Below are 20,607 nucleotides of genomic sequence, written 5' to 3' on the forward strand. Positions count from 1 at the left end.
CTGTTCATAAGGATTAATATCTTCAATTTTTAAAACTGTAGTTGCTCAAACTAGCCACAGATTGACTATTGCCTATTGAAATGAACGCACTTCAAGAATAATTTATCAGGTTCATCAATAATCATGCCATCAATCCAATCTGCGAGTATCATAAAATTGATTGGTCAACCTCATTACCTTCATCTAACAAGAAAAGACAGAGTTCAGGCCCTTCGATTAGCAAGAAATCTTAAACTTCTTATCCTTATTGTAATGAAACTTGACATGTATGCGGTGTATATATACTGTGATGAGACTTGATATTTTATGATTTAAATTTATATGTGCTTGTGTATATATGCTGTGATGAAACTTGATATCTCGTGAATTAAATTTATATGTGCGTGTCTATAAGTATGTTGTACACTATTGGCGGCAACGGTCAAAATTTGAAAATAGCCACGCTATTGACGGCAACCACCAAAATTTAAAAAGGGCGAGAAACAAATATCACTGTCGGTTAATAAATCAACCGATCGATATTGATAGTCCACATATCACTGCCGGTTAGAGTCATAAATCAACAGTGATCAGGACTTTTAGTGCTGGTTCCATAACCGATACTGACTATCAGTGCTGAGTAATCAGTGGTAGTTTAATATTCATCACTGATGTTAATTTTGAACCGTCACTGATGACATGTCTGTAGCAGTAGAGGGAGAGAGAGATGCAGATGGCTCACACGACATGCTTTGCACGTTGCTGCTCTTTTGGGATCTCCTTCACCTTCTGCATGTTCGCAATATCTATTGAAAAAGCACTGAAAATTCCTATTAGTTGTTTTTGGGGTACCTTCCATCTATCCTGTATATGCGGATGATGAAATGAATGAGGTTAGAGTAGATATACTTTAGAAGTTTTGAAAAATTCTAAAAAAAATCACACATGTAGAGTAGGTGATCTTACACAAGGGTGCCAAATTTCAAGATCAAACTCAACTCCATTTATCAAATTTGTATCTTCTAAACATAGTTCATTTTGATCTTGAAATTTTACTTGCTAAGATCACCTTCGACTCTACGTGTGTGTGATTTCTTTTTAGAAATTTCTAAAGCTCTAGATATAGCTTAATTTAGGAGAGGTTTTCACGGTTCCATCGAAGAGGTGATTATTTTCCCATCCATGCTTCCAGCGATAGGAGGGCTGTCTGCATAATTGGAGTCTTTTCTATTGGGTTGAAATCTGGGCGTGAACTTGTGTAAGGATCTGGTATGTGGATTTAATTTCTTTATCATCCAAAGGACACACCTGGAGGGGAACACACCAAATAATTAGCAACAACTATAGATTACCTCCTACAATGGAAGAGACTAAAACAAGTACTTTTTTTTAAACGAAACTAAAACAAGTAATTAGTCACCATATGATAGCCCGAGCTATCAGGCGGGCAGTAGCCTGATTGGCAACACCCACATGGCGTGGTGAGTCGGGGGTTTCGATTCCCCCTCCCGCATCTTCTCTGTAAAAATTTTTCAAAGAAAGTCTTAGATAAAGAGGGGCCTAACTGTAAAAAAAAATGATAGCCCGAGCACCTCGAAAGAACATGACATAAGGCACCGTCGTAGAAACCCCAGCAAAAAGATCCCACAAGGCACAACCATCTGAACAAGCAAGAAATTATGGGAAGCAACTTTCCATGCACTAAAAATAAGTGAGAAAAAGCGAGTGTGTCGTTTTTGATGGAGTATTTTTATGATCTGTTTGACAAAACTTCAATTTTATGAATTATTAGAGCTAGAGCTATAGGTACACCGAATGTATTTGTGTGAGTTATCTTGTTTCTATTTCAAACTAGAAACAGAGATTTAAATCATTCTATTTTAACCTATAATTTTAAAATTTAATGTGGAGTTGGAACCTGGAATTCCGACAAACAGAGTCTTGTTCTAAGAATTATGCGGAGGAAAGAAACTTGTACATACGACTAGTTTATATACAGCAGTACAAAACAATTTAAGAGAGGGTTTTAGCAAAGGAGAGCTACGTGTCAAGCATTAGACAATGGAGTGGGACCTACCTGCAAGAGGGAGATAGAAGGTTGGTGAGAGGCTTACTTCCTTACAATTAGTTTTGGTGACCTGACCCGCACAGAAGAGAAAACGGTGACTTGCACACATATTGATAGTAAAAAATGGTATGGCTCAGAATTTTTTAATACCGGATGTTTTGGTGTATTAGGTTGTATCATCAGTAGGACATCCGATGGGTAGAATAGGTCAGTGTGAGTAATTTGCAGAGAGTTTTGGTCTCTGAAAATTATTCCAGTGAAGTTTCTAATGTGTACATTTGTATATAGAAATATCTGGTGTTCATTAAATAGAGTTTAGGGGTTTTAACCCGGATTAACTCATCAGATGTTCCTTTATTCAAAATTTTATTCTCACCAAAACATCCAGTGTTCAAATCGAGTTCGGGAAGTTTCAATATATCAGAACATTTAATATAAGGATCGGAACATCCGATTAATTATTTTCGGCCAAAACGAAAGGTTGATGTTTGTAAAAATCAGATCTTCTGACCCTATGAACTTGCTTTCACAAAATATGAACAGTTAAATGGGTCGTGCCGTGTCAACCCGTCGTGCTACGGCTCCGACCTAGACACGGCCTAAGTCGTCGTGCCGTGCCGGCTCGGCCCGTTAGCCGTCGTGCCGTGACGTGCATAGACTGTATCAGCAGTATCGTGCCTCAGATCGACCCACATTGCACGACCCATTTGAATATTTTTAGGCCTAAGTCAAGAAAGCCTGGGGAGCTAAAATTGTGGCATCAGATCAAACGGAGCCTAAGAAATTATGACACACCTAACATGTTGCATCGCAATGTTTGGCGTTTAACCAAACAACTGTTCACAAGAGTATTATAAACTCTTATCGAAGCCAGCATATTCGTGTTCTTGTTTTTCTTGTTTTGCCGGTCTCTAATGAGGTAAATAAACTACTGCTACTAGTAACTGTCTGTAAGATCCTTCTGCTTTGGAGATCTGAACCTTAATTTAGATCGAGACAGGGACATAGGAGGTACGTGTGTTTGTTTGTGGTTGTAGGAAGACTACTGGAAGGATCGGTCGACAGATGGGTGTGTTTATTGTGTGATAAGCGCTTAGATCTAACTCCGAATTAAACACACACTGATCATGAGTGCGGCATATACCTATCTATCTATGGCCCTGCCCCTGCTGCACTGCACACTAGTCGTCGGCTGCTAGTGCTAATTAAGTGATCACTCTCAACTAACTATCGACCATCTGCCCCAGCAACCAACTACCTCCTGCCCAGCTATTAACCTCCTGCCACCGACGACTGGAGCTCCAGAGCATGCATGCATCCATCTCGGCCTCATCACTCACACACAGATCGAAACCCTATTTAAAGAGCAACATCCCCTGCACTGTCCTCACCAGCGCTTGCTCCATCCATCTCTCAGTAACAAGCAAGCAACTTACCAAGCAGAGTCTTCTTCCAAGAGATCGAGATCGAGATCGGCATGGCTCGCGCTCAGCTGGTGTTGATCGCTCTCGTGGCGGCGCTGCTGATCATCGCGGCCCCGCACGCCAACGCGGCCATCAGCTGCGGCCAGGTCAACTCCGCCATCGGACCCTGCCTCGCCTACGCCCGCGGCACCGGCGCCGGCCCCTCGGCGGCATGCTGCAGCGGCGTCAAGAGCCTCAGCTCCGCCGCGGGGACCCCCGCCGACAGGCGCACCGCATGCAACTGCCTCAAGTCGGCCGCCGGGAGGGTCAGCGGGCTCAAGCCCGCCAACGCCGCCAGCATCCCCTCCAAGTGTGGCGTCAGCGTCCCGTACACCATCAGCACATCCGTCGACTGCTCCAGGGTCAGCTGAACGACGACCCTGCATGCATGCATGCATAGCCGATGCCGTTCGTCCGCTTTACATATCTATAACTCTACACAATAAAATCTCTCCTCCGTCGTGTACGCTACCATACGCTTGGTAGTGTCCGTACGTGCATCTCAGAGAGGAGTCACACGTGTCTTCGTTATGTTTTGTGCCTGCAGAGGTGTGTTTATACCTCCTTTTGGTATACTCCATGTACCTCTTTTTTTTATATTCCATGTGTGTTTGTTCGACGATTTTCAATGCTTATGTCTGTGTTTAATAGTTTTCCTATTTTTCTACCGCTCGAAATTAAACCAACTTATTCTTCAATCACCGTCTTGGTTCTTGGGTCAACATTCAACTACTTACGGGTTTGACACGAGACTAATAAGATGGTTACTGAAAAATAAGATGGTTTTTATCACTTAAAAAATAGTCGCAACATTTTTTTTATGTTTCTCCTGTAGCAACGATCTTTTTTTGTGCAGATATATGCATATAACTGACTTACAGCAAAAACAAAAGGCCATCTAAACAAATTCCAAAAAGTAAAACATATACTTATATAATCTAATTAATTAGAGGCTTCTTCAGAAGCTCCACATTAATCCCAAGACAGAAGCATCAAGAAAAGATATACTAGAAATCCCAAAAAGAAAAGCAAAATATCAGACCCTTGAGTTGGCTTCTTAACAAAACATGATCGATAGATCTTACTAAAATATGATCGATGGATCTTATTAGAATCCTCAATAAATAAATGTGCACAGTGGTAGAGCCAGGAAAATAAGACTATAATCTGGGCAAACTTAGCAATACTTTATTACTAAAAATATGCTCTAATTTATAAAGCAACATTCAAATATTAAAAATTCGAAAAAAAAGGAAAAATGACAATGATTACCTCAAAAGCTCCATTGACCCACCAATAAATATTCAACCATAGTACCATGGCTTGGCACCAGCAACTTTTGGTCTTGAATTTCTCGATCGATGAGCAAATTTAAACGGGAATGTATAATTTCATCAATAATCTCTCCATGCTGTGATGCATGCCTTTCCAGTGTGAAGTAAGGGAACAGGCCGCTGGCTTCCAAATAGTAGCATTTTTTGTATGCTTTGATTTGCCTTTCCAGTAATGAGACATGTGCCTTTCAGATTAGTTGGTCTGGGATACCAATGCTTTTATGTAGCATGGTTGAATGTATCATTGAAAGATGTATCATTGCCATTTGATGGAGTTCAGATAACTATTCTTGTGGTCATACTGTTGTAAGGTTTGTATTCAGGATGTTGTGTTGTGGCATATTTATGCCCAATGGTCCTTTCAACTTGCTGAGTGTTCATGTGTTGCAACGGAATCTCTTGTAAACCCACATTCTTTTTTTTTTGTCATTTAGAGTTTAGTAATTGTAGCATTTATTCGAGATTCATGGCAATAGGTAGAAATAATTACCTAATTACCTGTGTTTACTCTCTATCTCTCTCTCAACATTTGCTCTGCTCTCTGATGAGGATTATTTTTTATCTTGAAGTTGATATATGTTGGAACAATCTTGGAGATACTATTGACCTTGGTGTTAGAACTGCTAAGAAATGAATTAAATGAGTGACTTGAATAAATTGTGATTGGACACAGTTTCGAAACCTGTTGCACGAGCTTACACTACCAAAAAATCATTCAATAACGAACAACAGGTCCATGTTAATCGATACTAGCTTGTTGATACATATATAATTGTCATCTTTCATTAGTTGGCCAATCATGTATTTGAAATTAAAGCGGTATTGGGTGTAAAGTTTAGGAAGTTGCAATGAACGAGCACCTTACTAATATCTATGATGCAACTCTTGGAATTGTCTTTTCTTTGCTACTAAATGCATCTACCTCTTGAAAGATAATATAAGAGCATGTTTAATAGGATGCTTATATTCTGTCCATATATCACATCTTTTACATGTGGAGGCAGAGAGACAAGATGGAGGATGAGCACGCCCCTGATCCATTGAGAACTTGAACAATTGATTGGGGTCAAAGAAAAAAAAAATCACAACAGAGTTATGTTTTAGCAAACCTTGATGGTGAATTAATTGACCATTTGATCCTAACACTTGAGCCAAACCTACTTATTTGATATAAGGAAGGAGCCGAGTTAGTGTGATGCAAACCATTTCCATTTTTAATAGAAGGGGCAGTATATACATGTTGACAAATTGGCATATGTATTAGTAAATTGAAATTAAGAAAACTAAAAGCTAGTCCTGAGAAAGACTAATGTTTTGTATGGGGGATTGAATGGCCGGCCACGTATGTTGATAAGAGGTCCATATCATACTCTGAGGAACTAAATATCACACACTTGAGACCGTCCACGAGACAGAGCGATGGGAACAATCTCGCTAGCTAGTTGAAAAATATGCACGGAATTAGCAATCTAATATTAGCGACTATGGGAATATATGAATAAGTTGAACTCCTTTATATTTTCTAGAACGCAAAAAAAAGCTGGTGGGCCTGTCGAGTACTTCACTTGTCATATCGTTTTTCCACAAAAGAGTACGGCATTTCCTTTGTACAATGTTTATTCAATTAACACAGTAAAGCTACGTTTAATAGCCATAAATCAATGTTTAGCTGCACCTCTCTTTTCCCCTCTATTCCAACTGTTTCCTTTGTACAAGGTTTATTCAATTATTTGTTTTCAATTTGGCTGCAACCATAAAACATGCATGCACATCATATAAAATAATATCCCACCTTTTATTCTCATTTATTTTGCATCATCGTCCATGCAAATTATTATCTTTAATTTTCCCATGTCGCTTTGTTGTGTGGGGGTGGCGCCAAGCCGCCAAGCCAAGAAGAGGCTCAAAGCTCTAGACTCAATTGAGCTAGGTGTCGACGATTAATAAAGCACCGATCTTACGAATACGTGATGAGTATAGGGATACCCTTTCTTGCCGAATCAAGCATCAAAGACAAAGATTTTATACAGGTCCAAGCCTCCTGGTGGATAATAACCTTACGTCATATATGTGTTCTTGTATTGATCTTTGAGACTAAGTACAATGGGGATGTGGCTAGCTTAGATGTGATTTAAAACTAGTTGAAGGATCCTTGTGTGTCGTCTGACGAGTTGTTTATGTAGATCGCGATTGTGGATATGATTGCAGATGCAAATGGATTGTTGGCTTTTGGATCGCTTGTGTATTGCCTGTCCTTCTCTGCACGGCCCTCCGGCTCCATATATATGGGGGTTGCCGTGTAGCATCCGAACTCCTTTTCGAGTAAGATTTTGTCATCTTTAATTTTAGAGATAGACTTTTTTTTAAGATATATCTTGGTATCTGCAGAAGGTTTCCATACGTCCGGGGATTCCCTTCTTAAATACAATTGTACGCTCCGAGTATCTAGGGTACCCAGGGATTTATATACATATTTTACATGGTATTTTTATACTACTCATCATCATTAGGTAAACCAATAAAGTTACTAGATTTTCGTAGAACAAAACCACATGATAGATACCGGAGGGATGCCAATCCACATAGGTATATAAAAACTAGAAGTCTTCAGGATAAAGAGAGAGATATCATTTTACACTTTGGCATGTTTGTGTGTGTGTGTGAGGGGGGGTGGGGGGGGGGGGGGTGGAAGGCAACTCTACATGGGGGTGTGGATACACGGGTTATATCGTCCGTCCGTCCCTCCATCTCATATATATTAATCTGTTGATTCTCTCATCTTCCTCACGATTTTCTTCACCTATCTTTCCAGCATGAATCTCAACACAAATGAATGATCTTGATAGTCTATGTGTACGTAAGGTCTAGTAAAAATTTTCCTTCTGTATTTGTGGGTGGGTGTATAATATAAGAGTGCAATCTTAGCGGACACGGGCCTTGCACTTACTTTTTTATCAATATTATCCATATTTTCTTCTATTTTCCATCTACCTTCTAGTGTTACCTCTTTAGGTCTGTACCATTTGGTCCTACAACCACAACAACTTAATGCAGAGATATTGAAGTTGTTGGAGAGACATAGGGCTACATTGTTTAACACGCTGGCCAACCCAGCCTCATCGAATCACCCCGCAACCGGAAAATCCTTTTTATAAAATCGAAAATCACACCTTATAAAACAGGAAAACTATAAACAATAAAATCCTTAATACAAAATAGGAAATCACACAGTATAAATAGGAAAATTGACAACGGTAAGATCTCTATTAAAAAATAGGAACACTCATTCTGAAATCAGAAAGCCGACGAACGAAAAATCCCTATTTAATGTGTTGGGTGTTAAATATGAGTTATATATATATATATAGGTAGATATAGATATAGATATATACACCTACTATATAAAATACAAGTTGGTTCTCGTATCACCTCTTCTCTTACTCCCCTTCCATGTAATAAAAATCCCTAAATTTTGAACGATTTACCCACTTTTGCCACCCACTCTCTTTCTCTAGCCTCCCGCCTCGTTACCGGCTACGAATATAGGACTTATTTTACTAATAAAATTCTCTATTATATAAAATATAAGTTGGTTCTCGCATTACCTCTTCTCTTACTCTCCTCCCATCTAATAAAACCTCTAAATTTCAAATGATTTACCCACTTTTTCCACCCACCCTTGTTCTCAAGTCTCCTTGTCTCGTTACCGGCTACGGATATGGGACATATTTTACTTTTACCATCCACCCTCCTCCTTCATCCTCCTCTCCTCCTACTTTTTCGAATCCAATCTGAAATCAAACTACAACATCGCTCCTAGCATATTCATTTGGTGACGCTCCCATGGCGCATCCACATATCCATACATTGAGTTTGTGCTTGATGTTACCGTGTCCAATATTTGTATTGTTGCACACACATCTTGTTAACAACTAGAAGGGTAAAAAGGAATTAGAGTTTCAATGCAATGGATTCCTATGTGAAAATTCTTATGAAGCTCTTTGAAACAAAGAGATGAACATCTAAAGTTCCTATGGAACAAGATGTTGGATAGGAATTTCTAGAGGATGTTCATATGCCAACTTAATTTAAGATATCGATGCACAAGCATCATTTAAAGATATTAATGCCAAGCATCACCACCTACAGCAATACAACAAAACGATTAATAGTCCCAATAAGTAGGTCAAAGCCACACTGAACAATATAGGAGTAGTAACAACAGTTCACACATACATCAGAGAAAGCTAGCTAGCAGTGTAGCACATATGCATATAGCCATGTATATGCACGCGCACGTACACAGAGCACAAGACACCTAATGTAGACGACGACGCTGCTGCCACAACTTTATTTTATTTTTCTAGCTAGCTAGCTCCATGCCTCCATCACGTAGTACGTTACGTCTGACTGGATTGATCTAGTTGATCCTGCATGCATGCACCAAATAATCCGAGCAAGACATATATGATCAGTAATTAGTTGAGTCGTTAATAATGTAGGAAAGACATATATGCTAAGTAAGTAGCTTAAATAATAAAGAAGATTACGCACTTGTTGCAGTCAGTGGACATGCTGATGGGGAATGGCACGGAGACGCCGCACTTGCCGGGGATGCCGGAGACGGTGCCCATGTTGATCTTGCTGATGCTGCCGGCCAGGCTCTTGAGGCACCGGCACGCCGCCTGCCGGTCCGCTGCCGTGCGCGCCGCGCTGTTGAGGCTGCGCACGCCGCTGCAGCAGCCCGGGGTGAGCGTGCTCCTCCCCGTCGCGTACGGGATACACGAGCTCAGCGCCGAGCCCACCTGCCCGCAGGTGATCGCTGCCGACGTGCGCGGCGCCTCAGACGCCAGCAGCGCTGCCGCCGCAACCACGACGGCGAGGGCGACCACTGCCTGCTTGTCAAGAGCCATCGATTGCGTTAAGCTATAGCTGGTAGCTAGTGATCAAGTGATGAGTGTGTTTGCTCTATGTGATCCAGTGATGAGTGTGGAGGGAGCGAGTTGGATACCGGGGGGTTTAAATAGGAGTAAGTAATATGCATGCGTGATTGATTGGAATGATCAATTGACGATGGTCGTCGCTGTCAGGTTGTTGGCTGTTGAACTAGTATCACTGTACTACTGTCTTCAGTCATCAGCTAGCTGATGGTATAAGATTGATCATAGTGCAACTGCAACAACAACAAATACGTGTGCTTCAATATAATTGGGTTTTCTGGAAAAAATATTTCAGATTTTTTTCCTTTTCCATTACATACGTGTGCCAGATGGAGACTGTTCACCGGCATTTTCCACTACGGCAACTGAACTTTCTTTCCGGCAAAACGATCGATGCTGCACAGATGCGCTAACGCGTCTCCTTTCTATGTTTCCCTGAGGGAGCGGTACCTCAACAATTACCACAGACACATTTTAAAAAGAAAAACAGTTATCACAGACATATATGCTGATGTGACTATGCACATTCCATGTAGTTGCCACCTTATGTCGTACAATAAATTGGTGCAATAGTAGATGCAAGAAATCTTCGTTTCATGTACCAGCTAACCTAGTTAGTATGTCAAGTACCTTTCCGGCCGCTCCTTGAATCGTTGATGCTGCTAGCTTTAAATTGTTTGTTGTCACGTCTCTCTACTACATGTATAGATATGGGTTACCAGCCGCTAGCTCCTCATTCTCGATCGATCGATCACGAGCAACATTATATTCCCTAGCTCATCGACATGCATATGGTTAAATAGCTCTCTTCCATGCATCGCGTGGATGCTTCTCAGCCAAGACTTTGTGCTCACATGCATTCAAGATTCAACTAACTTCAATTCCAACTCCACATCGCGCCGTCGAATTTGTTGGCTAGCTCCATAATCATTTGATTTAGGCATGTAACAAAACAGATTTCATCTACAAGTATGTCATAATAATTCCTCTATTCTTCATAAAGTGATGATAATTACTGCCTTTTTAGAATAGCGTAAATAAAACCACAATTCATCAAAGTAATTTAATGATAAATTAATTTAGCAATATATTCATTTTTTCATGTGTCTAATCTAGGCAGTTTAACCGTATCGATTATCAGTATTTATAAATCTTGACTGCATGTATTCTATAACTTCATTTCAGAACGGACGTGCATGACAGAGAACTTTTTTATATTATAATCGATGTTCTAGTGTTGAGAGGATCGATGTATCATATACACAATCATTATGATCCTGTTTGGCAGAGCTCTAGCTCCGAGATTTATGAAAGATTTCAAATTTGTGTTAAAGTTTTTTAAATATCTTTTTTTAAGTACAAAATAAGAACAAGATGTCTAAACCAAAAACATTTGATCTGCCTACAGCTATATGTCTAAGAATTTCTGGAGCAAGATGATCAACTTCAAAAATTCTTAGAGTTGAAGCTCTGGCAAACAATTATTGTATATCTCTTTAAGACAAAAGTTACTCTATAGATTTCAGAAAGCCCACAATTGAATTGAAGGAATCAAAACATGGACCAATCATTTCAACTACTCTAGCTACAAATTGAAAGGTACTTGTGCAAATTAATCATGCCTACTTCAAATAATTACATACCTACTCAAGTTTAGGCCTTATTTATTTTTTATTCTGATTATATATTCTAGTCTCAAAAGTAAAAAAACAAATGATTACAATATAGAAACCGATTATCACAATCTACAAGTCAATTTGTATAACAAAATCTCACAACCCACAATCTAATGAGAAGTAACAACCTATAATTCTACCGACTAAACTAAATTATCATAATCTAAAGTTAAAATAAACATTCCCTTACATGCTCAACAGCTGCAAGATGCTTGTAAAAAGCTAGGTAAAGAGAGAACGTAACCATGTCATCAAATACCTATAGAAGATGCGCATAGTCCCAAGGTGCCACCATGGCTTTCACGTGCGATGCATCGACATGTGGCTCGCCGTGCACTCATCATGCCGTATATGCCTGAACTCGCTTCTTGAGGAGGCTGGTGCCGGTGAGGCAACGGTGGCCGGTGACATGACATAGCGCCGCGCGGGCAGGTCGTTTATGCATGGGAAATGCAACTCCGCATTCCCTTGCGAATGCACGGTTTATCTTGGATTCTCTCCTACCTGATATTTATCCATTCATTGATTCTCTCACCTACTTTATTTTTTTTTTTTACCAACCTCTCCAGCAAGAATCTCAACGCAAATTAACGGTCATGATAAGGTGTGCGTCCGCAAGGGCTAGTGGAATTTTCGTGTTGTTGTTGATTGCTGGTTTGCAGTTTCTTGTAACGTAGGGGTTGAAGTGCAAAATACATGGTTTTGTTCCCAACTGTTTTGCTATTTTTTTTCTATTTCTCTATGGTGATACCTGTAAAGTGGGATCTAAATTTTGTGACGACACAGGGAGCTAGCTACAATATTTGTAGCGTCTTTGCCACTTTGATTTGTTGTTTGTCCTGCTTCATGATTTTCTCCCCACGTTGGAACCACGTTTGGGATTTTTCTAGATTCCATCTTGTTTAATTTAATTTTGAGGTTGCATTGGGTTTGCGGTGGCCCAGACTTCAGAGCCTTTTTATTTTCGAGTGTTTTTTTTTAAAACGAGTTCAGAACATATTTGGAATGCATGAATTAGAAAACGCAAGAATAATACGATATAGAGATGTTCAACGCAGAGATATTAGAGTTCATAAGTTTGGAAGGTTGGAAAACACAAGAATTTTGAAGAAAAAGGGATAGAATATATAGATTGTACTTCTAGCCGGAAAATAAAATTCACTAGTGGCATATAATGAAATTCTACAAAATAAATTGAAATGTTTAAGCTCGTGTTTATTATTCTATGGAATTAGGGGGCAAGAGAATACATAGCATATATTACTACATAAACCCCCTTCACTACCGATTTTGGAGCTGACGGTGGGTAACAGGCAGTGATAGTCAGGGACTATACCTGACTATCACTGTCGACTTCGTGGACCAGCAGTGAAAGAGGTTATCACTATGGATTGAATGATTCAGTCGGCAGTAATGCCCTGGGTATCATTGTCGGCTGGTGGTTTCAGCCGGCAATGTTGTGCCTCCCCCTTCTACCCTGGCCCTGTCCTCCCTCTCTCTCATCGATCTCTTCGTCTCTCTCCCACTCAATACATGCATACAATGAGATATATTTAATGTAAATTAATAATAAAGACACCTTCATTAATACATAGTAATTCATGTCACACATATATACATAATAGTTCTCACAAGTCACCCTCGAAAAGTCGGTCGAGTTGAGCCAATCCAGTATCCCTTTACCTCTCCATCGATTACAACCAGAACTAGGATTATAACACATTGATCTTGCAAGTCATATCATCTTACATAGCAAAATAATGATGATTACAAACAAAACTAGAATTATAACATCTTTACATGATATCACACTTCTTCTTATTTTCGAAGTTAGCCAATTTTAGCTCGGCTTATATGATTTGACTGTTATATACCGCAATAGCTTTATGTTTGGACTTGTATCCTTTGTAACATGCTCCTTTAAATTCATTAACTTGTGTGTGGTATTCCTCTTAACTAGAGAACACTCCACTTTGTCGACCACGATGAACAACATATCATGTTATAGCAGTCCTAAATTTTAGAGAATATGCAAAAATGATATACTACAAACCACACTAATGCTCTCTGAACTAGTATTACACTAGATAGCCAAACCAACTAGTATTTCAAAAGCATGAATATTATACCACATATCAAAATATAAGAGAATATTCAAGAGTATTCATTACACATGATCTTGAGGTAAAAAGACAACAAGCCATAAAGGACAGTATCTCTCATCATGTATAAAAAAGTAATGGACAACAGGAACATAATTTGTGAAAAAGTGCTCTCAGATATTGAGTAACAATTGGCCCCAGAACTGTTAAAGTTTTGCTCCCTAATTGTTCTAGTGAACATATCATAGACATGTCAATGTTTCTGAGATTTCAGCTAGCAAATAGAACCTGATCTAGTTCTTTAAAATTTAAGACATCATCATGGACATGGCTGCTATGCCAACAAAGTGCACAAACTCTAAACAGAACAAATAAGAAAGTGCTGAGGTTGGAGAACTGAATATCAATTTGCAAAATGGCTGCTCAGAGGAGCCAACATATAATTTACCAAGTATCAATTATATTAGACAAACTTTGAACTCACATCAGTACACGTCCAGGGATCAATTTAACATGTATTGCACTGGATAGCCAAACCAACATGGATTTCTCAGTGTACAGTTACATAATCGAACATACAACAAGGAACATCCAAATCTATGCTAGTGTACTCAGAAATCAAGCCCAGTCTTAATGCATTCTTTCATCATAGAGCATAAAGCACATATAACCTGTTGTCCTTATTAACAAATTAGGGAGGGATGTGATGATAAAATTTACCTTTGCTCTATCGGCCGGCGAGACGGGTGGGCGCGGACGATGGTGGCACGAGCGGGACGGGGGATGGTGGTGTCGGGGACGGAGACGGTGGCATCGGGGACGGAGACGGTGGCCTCCTGGACGGGGAAAGCGGGGGTCTGGGGAAGGGGATGGCGGCCTTTGGGACGGGGACGACAGGGCTCCGGGGATGGCGGCCTCCGGGATGGGGATGACAGGGCTTCGGGGACGGCGGCATTAGGGAGGATGTGGCGGGGATGGTGGTGTCAAGGAGGAGGAGGTGGGAGACGTTTCGACGCGGAGGGCATAGGCCGGAAATTTTTTTCTAAGTGTTACAGGGCAGGCGTCGAGCAATTATATAGGAGAGGGCTTTCACTGCTGGCTCAATATAAGCAACTGCAGTGAAAAAGTACATTCACTGCCAACTCAATAGGACGATCAGCAGTGAAATAATTTTCACTGCTAGCCCAATAAGTCCACCGACAGTGAAAGTAGTTTCACTGCCAGTCTAATATATCCACCAATAGTGAAACCCCTTTCACTGTTGTTACCTCGGGGAGCAAAAAAATTGTTTTAGTTTTGCGCGCGCCTAGAGAATTGAACCCAGAATTTGCACCAAGTAAGAACGAACAAACCACGACTACTCAAGAGTTTTCGATTAAGTTTGTACTATTTATATTTATTAACATTCTGTTGATCTAAGATCCTAATACATATTTATTTAAATTTGAAAGAGTACATTCACTGCCGGCTCAATAGGACGACTGACAGTGAAATTACTTTCAATGTTGGCTTAATAAATCCACCGGTGGTGAAAGTTGTTTCACTGCCGGTCCAATATATCCACCGGCGGTAAAACCCCTTTCACAGTTGATACCACGGGGTGAAAAAAAAATTGTTTTAGTTTCGCATGCGTGCAGAGAAATTGAAGCTTCCCTAATAAAAGTGAGGTATAATTGCGTCTAAAATAAATTAATACGTAGTAATTAATACAATTTTACGATCACCAACAAATAAATTACCTCATCATCTCCTACCGGCAATTAGCCTAGGTTGGAGGAGCTGTCTTTTGTATGCTTTCGCATCTGCTCCGATGAATATTTGTTAGTATCATCCCTAGAATTTTTTTTTATTCAACCCTTCTAGGACTCATTAAGGAAAAATGAAAAATAAATACACTCATACCTAAAATTTATATATTGGAGGTTGCTAATTAAATAAAATATAAAAAATACAATTGGATCTTGCTACATACCTAAATATCGTGGCTAATTTTTCTAATTCATTAAAAATCAAAAAATATGCACATACATAAAGTTTCTATATTGTAGACTTCTAAATTTATTCCTATGGTTCATTAGGACCAACTTTGAAGATTTGCATAGATCTCTATAGGGATAAGATCAACTTTGATTTTTCAGGTAACATTTTAAGTTAAAATGCTAAATATATGATTAACTTTGGGGATTTCAACTTACTTGAGCTCAAGAGGCTCTTGCTAGAATCTTGTTTGCTGTTGGGGAAAAATCTAGAGTTCACTTACCCTAAAAAATGAAGAAATGACAAATGAGCAAATGGAGAGGAAAGAAGAGATTTTATTTGCATAGCTAGAGAGAGCTCATCTAGACCTCCTTCTTGACAAAAATTGAGCTTGAGTGGTGGAGGAATCAATACGGGAGAAGAGATGAAGTGGTTGTTGTTATAGGAGATTTTGTAAGGGAGAGAGTACTGAAAGTGCTCTGTTAGCTTGAGGTAGAAGAAGGTGGGGAAGAGGATGATATCACTGCCAGTTCATATAATTCGCCGGCAGTGATGTAAAGATATCACTGTCGGTCAGTAGATTAAGCCGGCAGTGATGAAATGTGGGTGCACCACTGCCAGCTCAATCCATCGTCCGGCAGTGATGACCCTTATCATTACCGGTTTATAAACTATGATGGCTGATTCTTCCCGCGCGACTAATGAACCGACGGTGATACTTCATCACTATCGGTCTATAAGAAACCGGTAGTGATAGACCAGCATATAAGCTTAGTTCTGTAGCAGTGATAGTAACTTGACAGCTATGTACTAAACAATTCTTATAAGAAAAACTCTCAACTCACAAATATTGAAATTCTCTAATTTTCTATAAAACCCTACGGTTCAAAGGGGCCCTCAAAGTAAAAATATGTGAACCACCATGCACTAAAGGATACGATGTTAAAAACCTAAGTAGCCTATTTGCAAAGTTGAAATCCTTTTAGGTTCATGCTAGAATTAAACTGTTTTCTACAAAAATTGATAAAAAATTATTGTGAAATTGCTGTCTTTCAAAGAGCCCTCTCAAATTGGGCCACCAACATATTTCCCCATTCATCAGCGAGTCAATGTTTTCTAAGGTGCTGCTATCAAACAAATTCCCGTGTCATTTTCCATCTTTATTGTAAGCTTCCAAGTCCCAACGCAATTTAAGCAAAATAAATTTCTAGGCCAAATATAATATGTGTTCACCACGCACTATATTAAATATTCTAACTGTATTCACTTGATGTCTGAAAGACTCTGCAAAAGGCTAATGATACGCAGAAACAATTTGGTACTTTCAGAGGAGAGAAATTCTCCTCTGCTTTGGAGTTTGGGGTTTTATTATCTTTGAAGAGGCACCACTAATTATAACTAAGGAGGTAACAAAAATTTGGTACTTTCTAAGTTATAATTTTGTTATCTCACACGGACGGACATACGGTACTTTCAAAGGAGGGTTTTTTTACGAGCTGTCGAAAGGTACGAGAATGCAACACCTAGAAATGTGGGAAATGGAGCTCTCTCCCCCACCACCGTCCCCTCCCTCTCCTCCACCGTTCCTCACCCCGAGCTCGGCATCCACCCAACACCCATCTCCGGTGCTCCAACAACAGGCTGCATCCCCGATTGCTTCCACTCCCCTATCTCCTCTCGCTTCACCTTTCCTCCCTGGAGCCTCTTCCGCTGGACGCACTAAGGTGTAGCGGTGGCTCAACGACACCCTAGTTTCTGCCTCTTCGACCGAGTGGCTGCCTGCGACGTCACAGTTGGTGCTGGCGCCGGCTGCTGTAGACGGCCGGTTGACCGCAACTCCAAAGGAGAAAGGTATTCTTCTGGCGGCGAATGAGGACCTTGCCCTTCACCACGCGGCCCCATCTGGCTTCATGGCCGCTGCTAAGCTTCCTGGCATACCGTTGTCCCCCATGGCCGACCTTTTGATGCAGCGATTGCCCCCCAGGATCACCCCCTAGCTGGCCATCTGGTGGCCCCGACGGTCGAGGTCAACGATGAGGGCTGGACCTTGGTCACTGCTCGTCGCCGTCGTCGTGGGCCTACGGGTCGCCGTCCCTCCGCGCCGTGCAAGCGTAGTCTGCCGGTCGTCCTCGACGGCTGTTGCCTTAACTGCTTATCGTGGACACACAGGTGGGTGGATTGCCGTCTCCGACCGCGGTATTTCCGTTGTAAAGGCTTTCGACACCATGTCAGGGACTGCAAGCGGCTGCGAAGCACATCCTCTAGATCGACGGAGTCTGACCTTCATCATCAATTCCGTCGCGTCCCCTCTACCGGCTCCACACCCATGGGCTCTGCGGCTGCAACCGGCACCCCGCCTGGCCTCCAGAGCCCACGAGCTGGCTCCACACCGACAGGTTCGGCAGCCTTGGGTCCCACTCCACCTCTCTCACCCTCGGCGGCCATGCCCTCTGTCCCGACACAAATCTTAGCGGAGGAGATTGTTGTTCCCAGTTCAGTGCCGCCACTTGAGCGTTGTACCGTGCCTTGGTCGGATGCTTTATCCGTCGAGGAGGGTCGGTTTTGTTGGGCGCTCTTGGCTTATGCCGATCGTGCTAGGCGAGACCTTGTTATCTCACACGGATGGTATAAAAATTAATTTTATTAGAGAGGTATAAAAATTAATTTTATTAGAGATGACAAGTCAGTCAGCAATCATAATATATTTCCCTCAATTGCTGAACCACGCAATGAGCTGCGGTTCTTTCTGAAATGAACAAGCTTTGTCGTCAGAATGGCAACCATGCCATCAGAACATAATGCAGTCCAGATAGTTGAAAAAACTAGTCTTATTTGCAATTTGCTGCAACACACGAGAGCAGAGGATCGACAGATTCACGATCGAGCTTAGTTTAATCTGGAGGCAAATTATCACTTGCGGCTGTAATCATGGGGAGAGCAGCGCTGCGAAGTGATCGACCAGGCTCCGGACGGTCGTCGGAGAAACCGCGGATGCGCCGCCCAGGAACCACTTCTGGATCATCGCCGCCACGTTCTCGTTCTCCACCGTAACACTCACCTCGCCCTTGCCTTCCGTCGCAAATGATATCTGCACGTTTAAAATTAAATGATTTGAGCAAGAAACAAACTTGTAATTTATTTATATTGGTCACTTGCATCGAATGTATACTGAATACTGAATAAAATTTACGTGCCTCTGCAGTTCCAGGGGTTGTTGGGAAGTGGAAGGTGACGACGGAGTTGGGCTTGAAATACTTGGACTGGAAGAACTCGGTGACCTTCTCGAGCGCCTCTTCCTCGTCATCCTCGTACTTGTCGGCGGCGACCAGGCGGTCGCGGACGGAGCTCTCCAGCTGGACGCCGTACTGCGAGCCCTTGATCTCCTTGATCACCACGACCTTGAACAGCTTCTCCACAGGAGCTGAAACGAGGGCCTGAAAGAAAGCATCGTCTTCCACCAGCTCCTCAGCCTTGCTGCCATTCCACTTCTCCAGATGCTCGAGCAGCTCGCGGTTCTTCTCGAAATAGACACCAATGGCGTTGTACTTGATCTGAAGGAAGTGTATCTCTATGTCCGTGATGCCTGCACGCCATTAATTTGAAGACACGAAACAGAGGCTGATGCTATGTGCTCCGTTCCATAATCATAAACGATCGATTGCTTGTGCCAGAGTTAGGTGAAAAATACATACCATGAGCTAGGAGCGTGAGAGACTTGCCGACGGCGATCTCCGCCAGGAATGCGATGCCTTCCACTTCCACGGTGTTCTTCTCAGCCTCCGAGGCCACTGCACATGCAACATTACCAAGCAAACAATAACCAATTGTTCATGAGATTGGTGTATCCTGTAAATTTGGCAAGGATACGATAAGAATGTAACGAACGATGAGCGTGCAACTCACTTGTTCTTGGGTAGAGGTGAGTGAAGCCTTTGCGTGCTTGTGCAGGAAGAGCTAAGAACCCCTGAAAGCTAGCTGCAGGAAGCAAGAGCAATTAAAAGAGTGTGTGTTGCAGTACCTGCAGCTGCAAATTGCAACCAGTGGGGAAGATCGATTATCGTTAGGTAGGAGGGGAGGCAGGAAAGGAAGGCAGGTGAGGTGGCGAGCTAACCTGATGAATGCTGGACAGACATGTGCCACTCAACCAGTGGCACCAACCTACTGTTCTCTCAGCTACAAGCAAGCAAGAGTGACTGAGTGAGCGAGGGGGCGAGGTAGGTGCATGCTGTGGCCAACAACTTCAGCCTCCATTTATTTAGGGCGGGTTTAGTTACTAGTATCAGGGTCATTCTGATTCTATCTATACATATATTTTTGTGGAGAAAATTATTTAGTTTCTTGCATATACTGTTTCTTTTGTTTGCAGGCCCTTTTCCTCCATTTATTTAGGGCGCACATGTTGATGTTCCCAGGCCCTTTTCCTCTATCTTTTGTTTGCCTCTTTGTAATGTGTACACTTGTTTTTCCACAATCATATATAGTATAACTTTACTATATATGAGGTGGTGATCATCACCACCTTATTCCTAACCCACATATTTGATTTGGGAAATAGAATAGATTAATCCACCACCACATCATTTCTCACATGCATATGCACTTCCACATACCACCTAATCAGTGCCAGTTCACAATCCGTTATTAAACCGGTACTAAAAACAACTGACAGTGATAATCTAATATTATTATTGTCGGTCGTAGAACCGACAAAGATATACCTTTTATTACTATTAGTTCAAAACTAAAATTGACAATAATAATTATGATATCACTGCCGGTTTTAGTCTTAAACCAGTAACGGTAATTACAAAGTCTACATTTCTGGTCACCCTTAGGTATTGATAGTCACACCTTCTAAAATAGAAACACACATCTTGATGTGACGTTTCTAGGGTAAATTGTGCTCCTCATGCTCCTTACTAAAACATTTAAGGATGAATTCTAAAGGAAATTTAATTAAATTGCCTGTGTACCTAGTCACTTGTATTCCACTCTCTTGCTTCCATGAAGTTTATTTGTTGATTCAGGAACATGGATGAGCTGCCATTTTCACTTGGCAAAAATCTAT

The 20,607-nt window shown here is 41.2% G+C and overlaps 3 protein-coding genes across 4 annotated transcripts; 1 reads left to right on the top strand and 2 right to left on the bottom strand.

The window, feature by feature from the left end:
- The first annotated feature begins 3,385 nt into the window (after positions 1 to 3,385).
- On the top strand, positions 3,386 to 4,139 carry LOC133887092 (non-specific lipid-transfer protein 1-like). The gene has a single exon (XM_062327010.1). The coding sequence runs from the start codon at positions 3,525 to 3,527 to the stop codon at positions 3,879 to 3,881; it is 357 nt and encodes a 118-aa protein (XP_062182994.1). The 5' UTR covers positions 3,386 to 3,524; the 3' UTR covers positions 3,882 to 4,139.
- Positions 4,140 to 8,988: 4,849 nt separating this feature from the next.
- LOC133886090 (non-specific lipid-transfer protein 3-like) lies at positions 8,989 to 9,851 on the bottom strand. The gene is made up of 2 exons (XM_062325820.1): positions 9,399 to 9,851; positions 8,989 to 9,274 (listed from the first exon to the last, which is right to left on the bottom strand). The coding sequence occupies exons 1-2, from the start codon at positions 9,755 to 9,757 to the stop codon at positions 9,265 to 9,267; spliced, it is 369 nt and encodes a 122-aa protein (XP_062181804.1). The 5' UTR covers positions 9,758 to 9,851; the 3' UTR covers positions 8,989 to 9,264.
- Positions 9,852 to 18,222: 8,371 nt separating this feature from the next.
- On the bottom strand, positions 18,223 to 19,755 carry LOC133886127 (chalcone isomerase-like protein 2). 2 transcript variants are annotated; one of them, XM_062325861.1, is made up of 5 exons: positions 19,651 to 19,755; positions 19,443 to 19,514; positions 19,232 to 19,327; positions 18,734 to 19,122; positions 18,223 to 18,627 (listed from the first exon to the last, which is right to left on the bottom strand). In XM_062325861.1, the coding sequence occupies exons 1-5, from the start codon at positions 19,670 to 19,672 to the stop codon at positions 18,466 to 18,468; spliced, it is 741 nt and encodes a 246-aa protein (XP_062181845.1). In that variant the 5' UTR covers positions 19,673 to 19,755; the 3' UTR covers positions 18,223 to 18,465. The 2 variants fall into 2 exon arrangements, with proteins under 2 accessions (XP_062181845.1, XP_062181846.1); XM_062325862.1 differs by having other exon boundaries at positions 19,443 to 19,563; positions 19,651 to 19,731.
- Between the last annotated feature and the right edge of the window lie 852 nt (positions 19,756 to 20,607).

The sequence above is a fragment of the Phragmites australis genome, chromosome 12, assembly GCF_958298935.1.
Source record: "Phragmites australis chromosome 12, lpPhrAust1.1, whole genome shotgun sequence".
Classification (NCBI taxonomy): Eukaryota; Viridiplantae; Streptophyta; class Magnoliopsida; order Poales; family Poaceae; genus Phragmites; species Phragmites australis.

Coding starts and splice junctions, on each gene's coding strand:
- LOC133887092 (XM_062327010.1), top strand. CDS start 3,525: ATGGCTCGCGCTCAGCTGGTGTTGATCGCTCTCGTGGCGGCGCTGCTG.
- LOC133886090 (XM_062325820.1), bottom strand. CDS start 9,757: ATGGCTCTTGACAAGCAGGCAGTGGTCGCCCTCGCCGTCGTGGTTGCG.
- LOC133886127 (XM_062325861.1), bottom strand. CDS start 19,672: ATGTCTGTCCAGCATTCATCAG. Junction 19,515..19,650: donor GTCTGTCCAGCATTCATCAG/GTTAGCTCGCCA, acceptor TGCTTCCTGCAG/CTAGCTTTCAGGGGTTCTTA. Junction 19,123..19,231: donor TCTCACGCTCCTAGCTCATG/GTATGTATTTTT, acceptor AATGGCGTGCAG/GCATCACGGACATAGAGATA.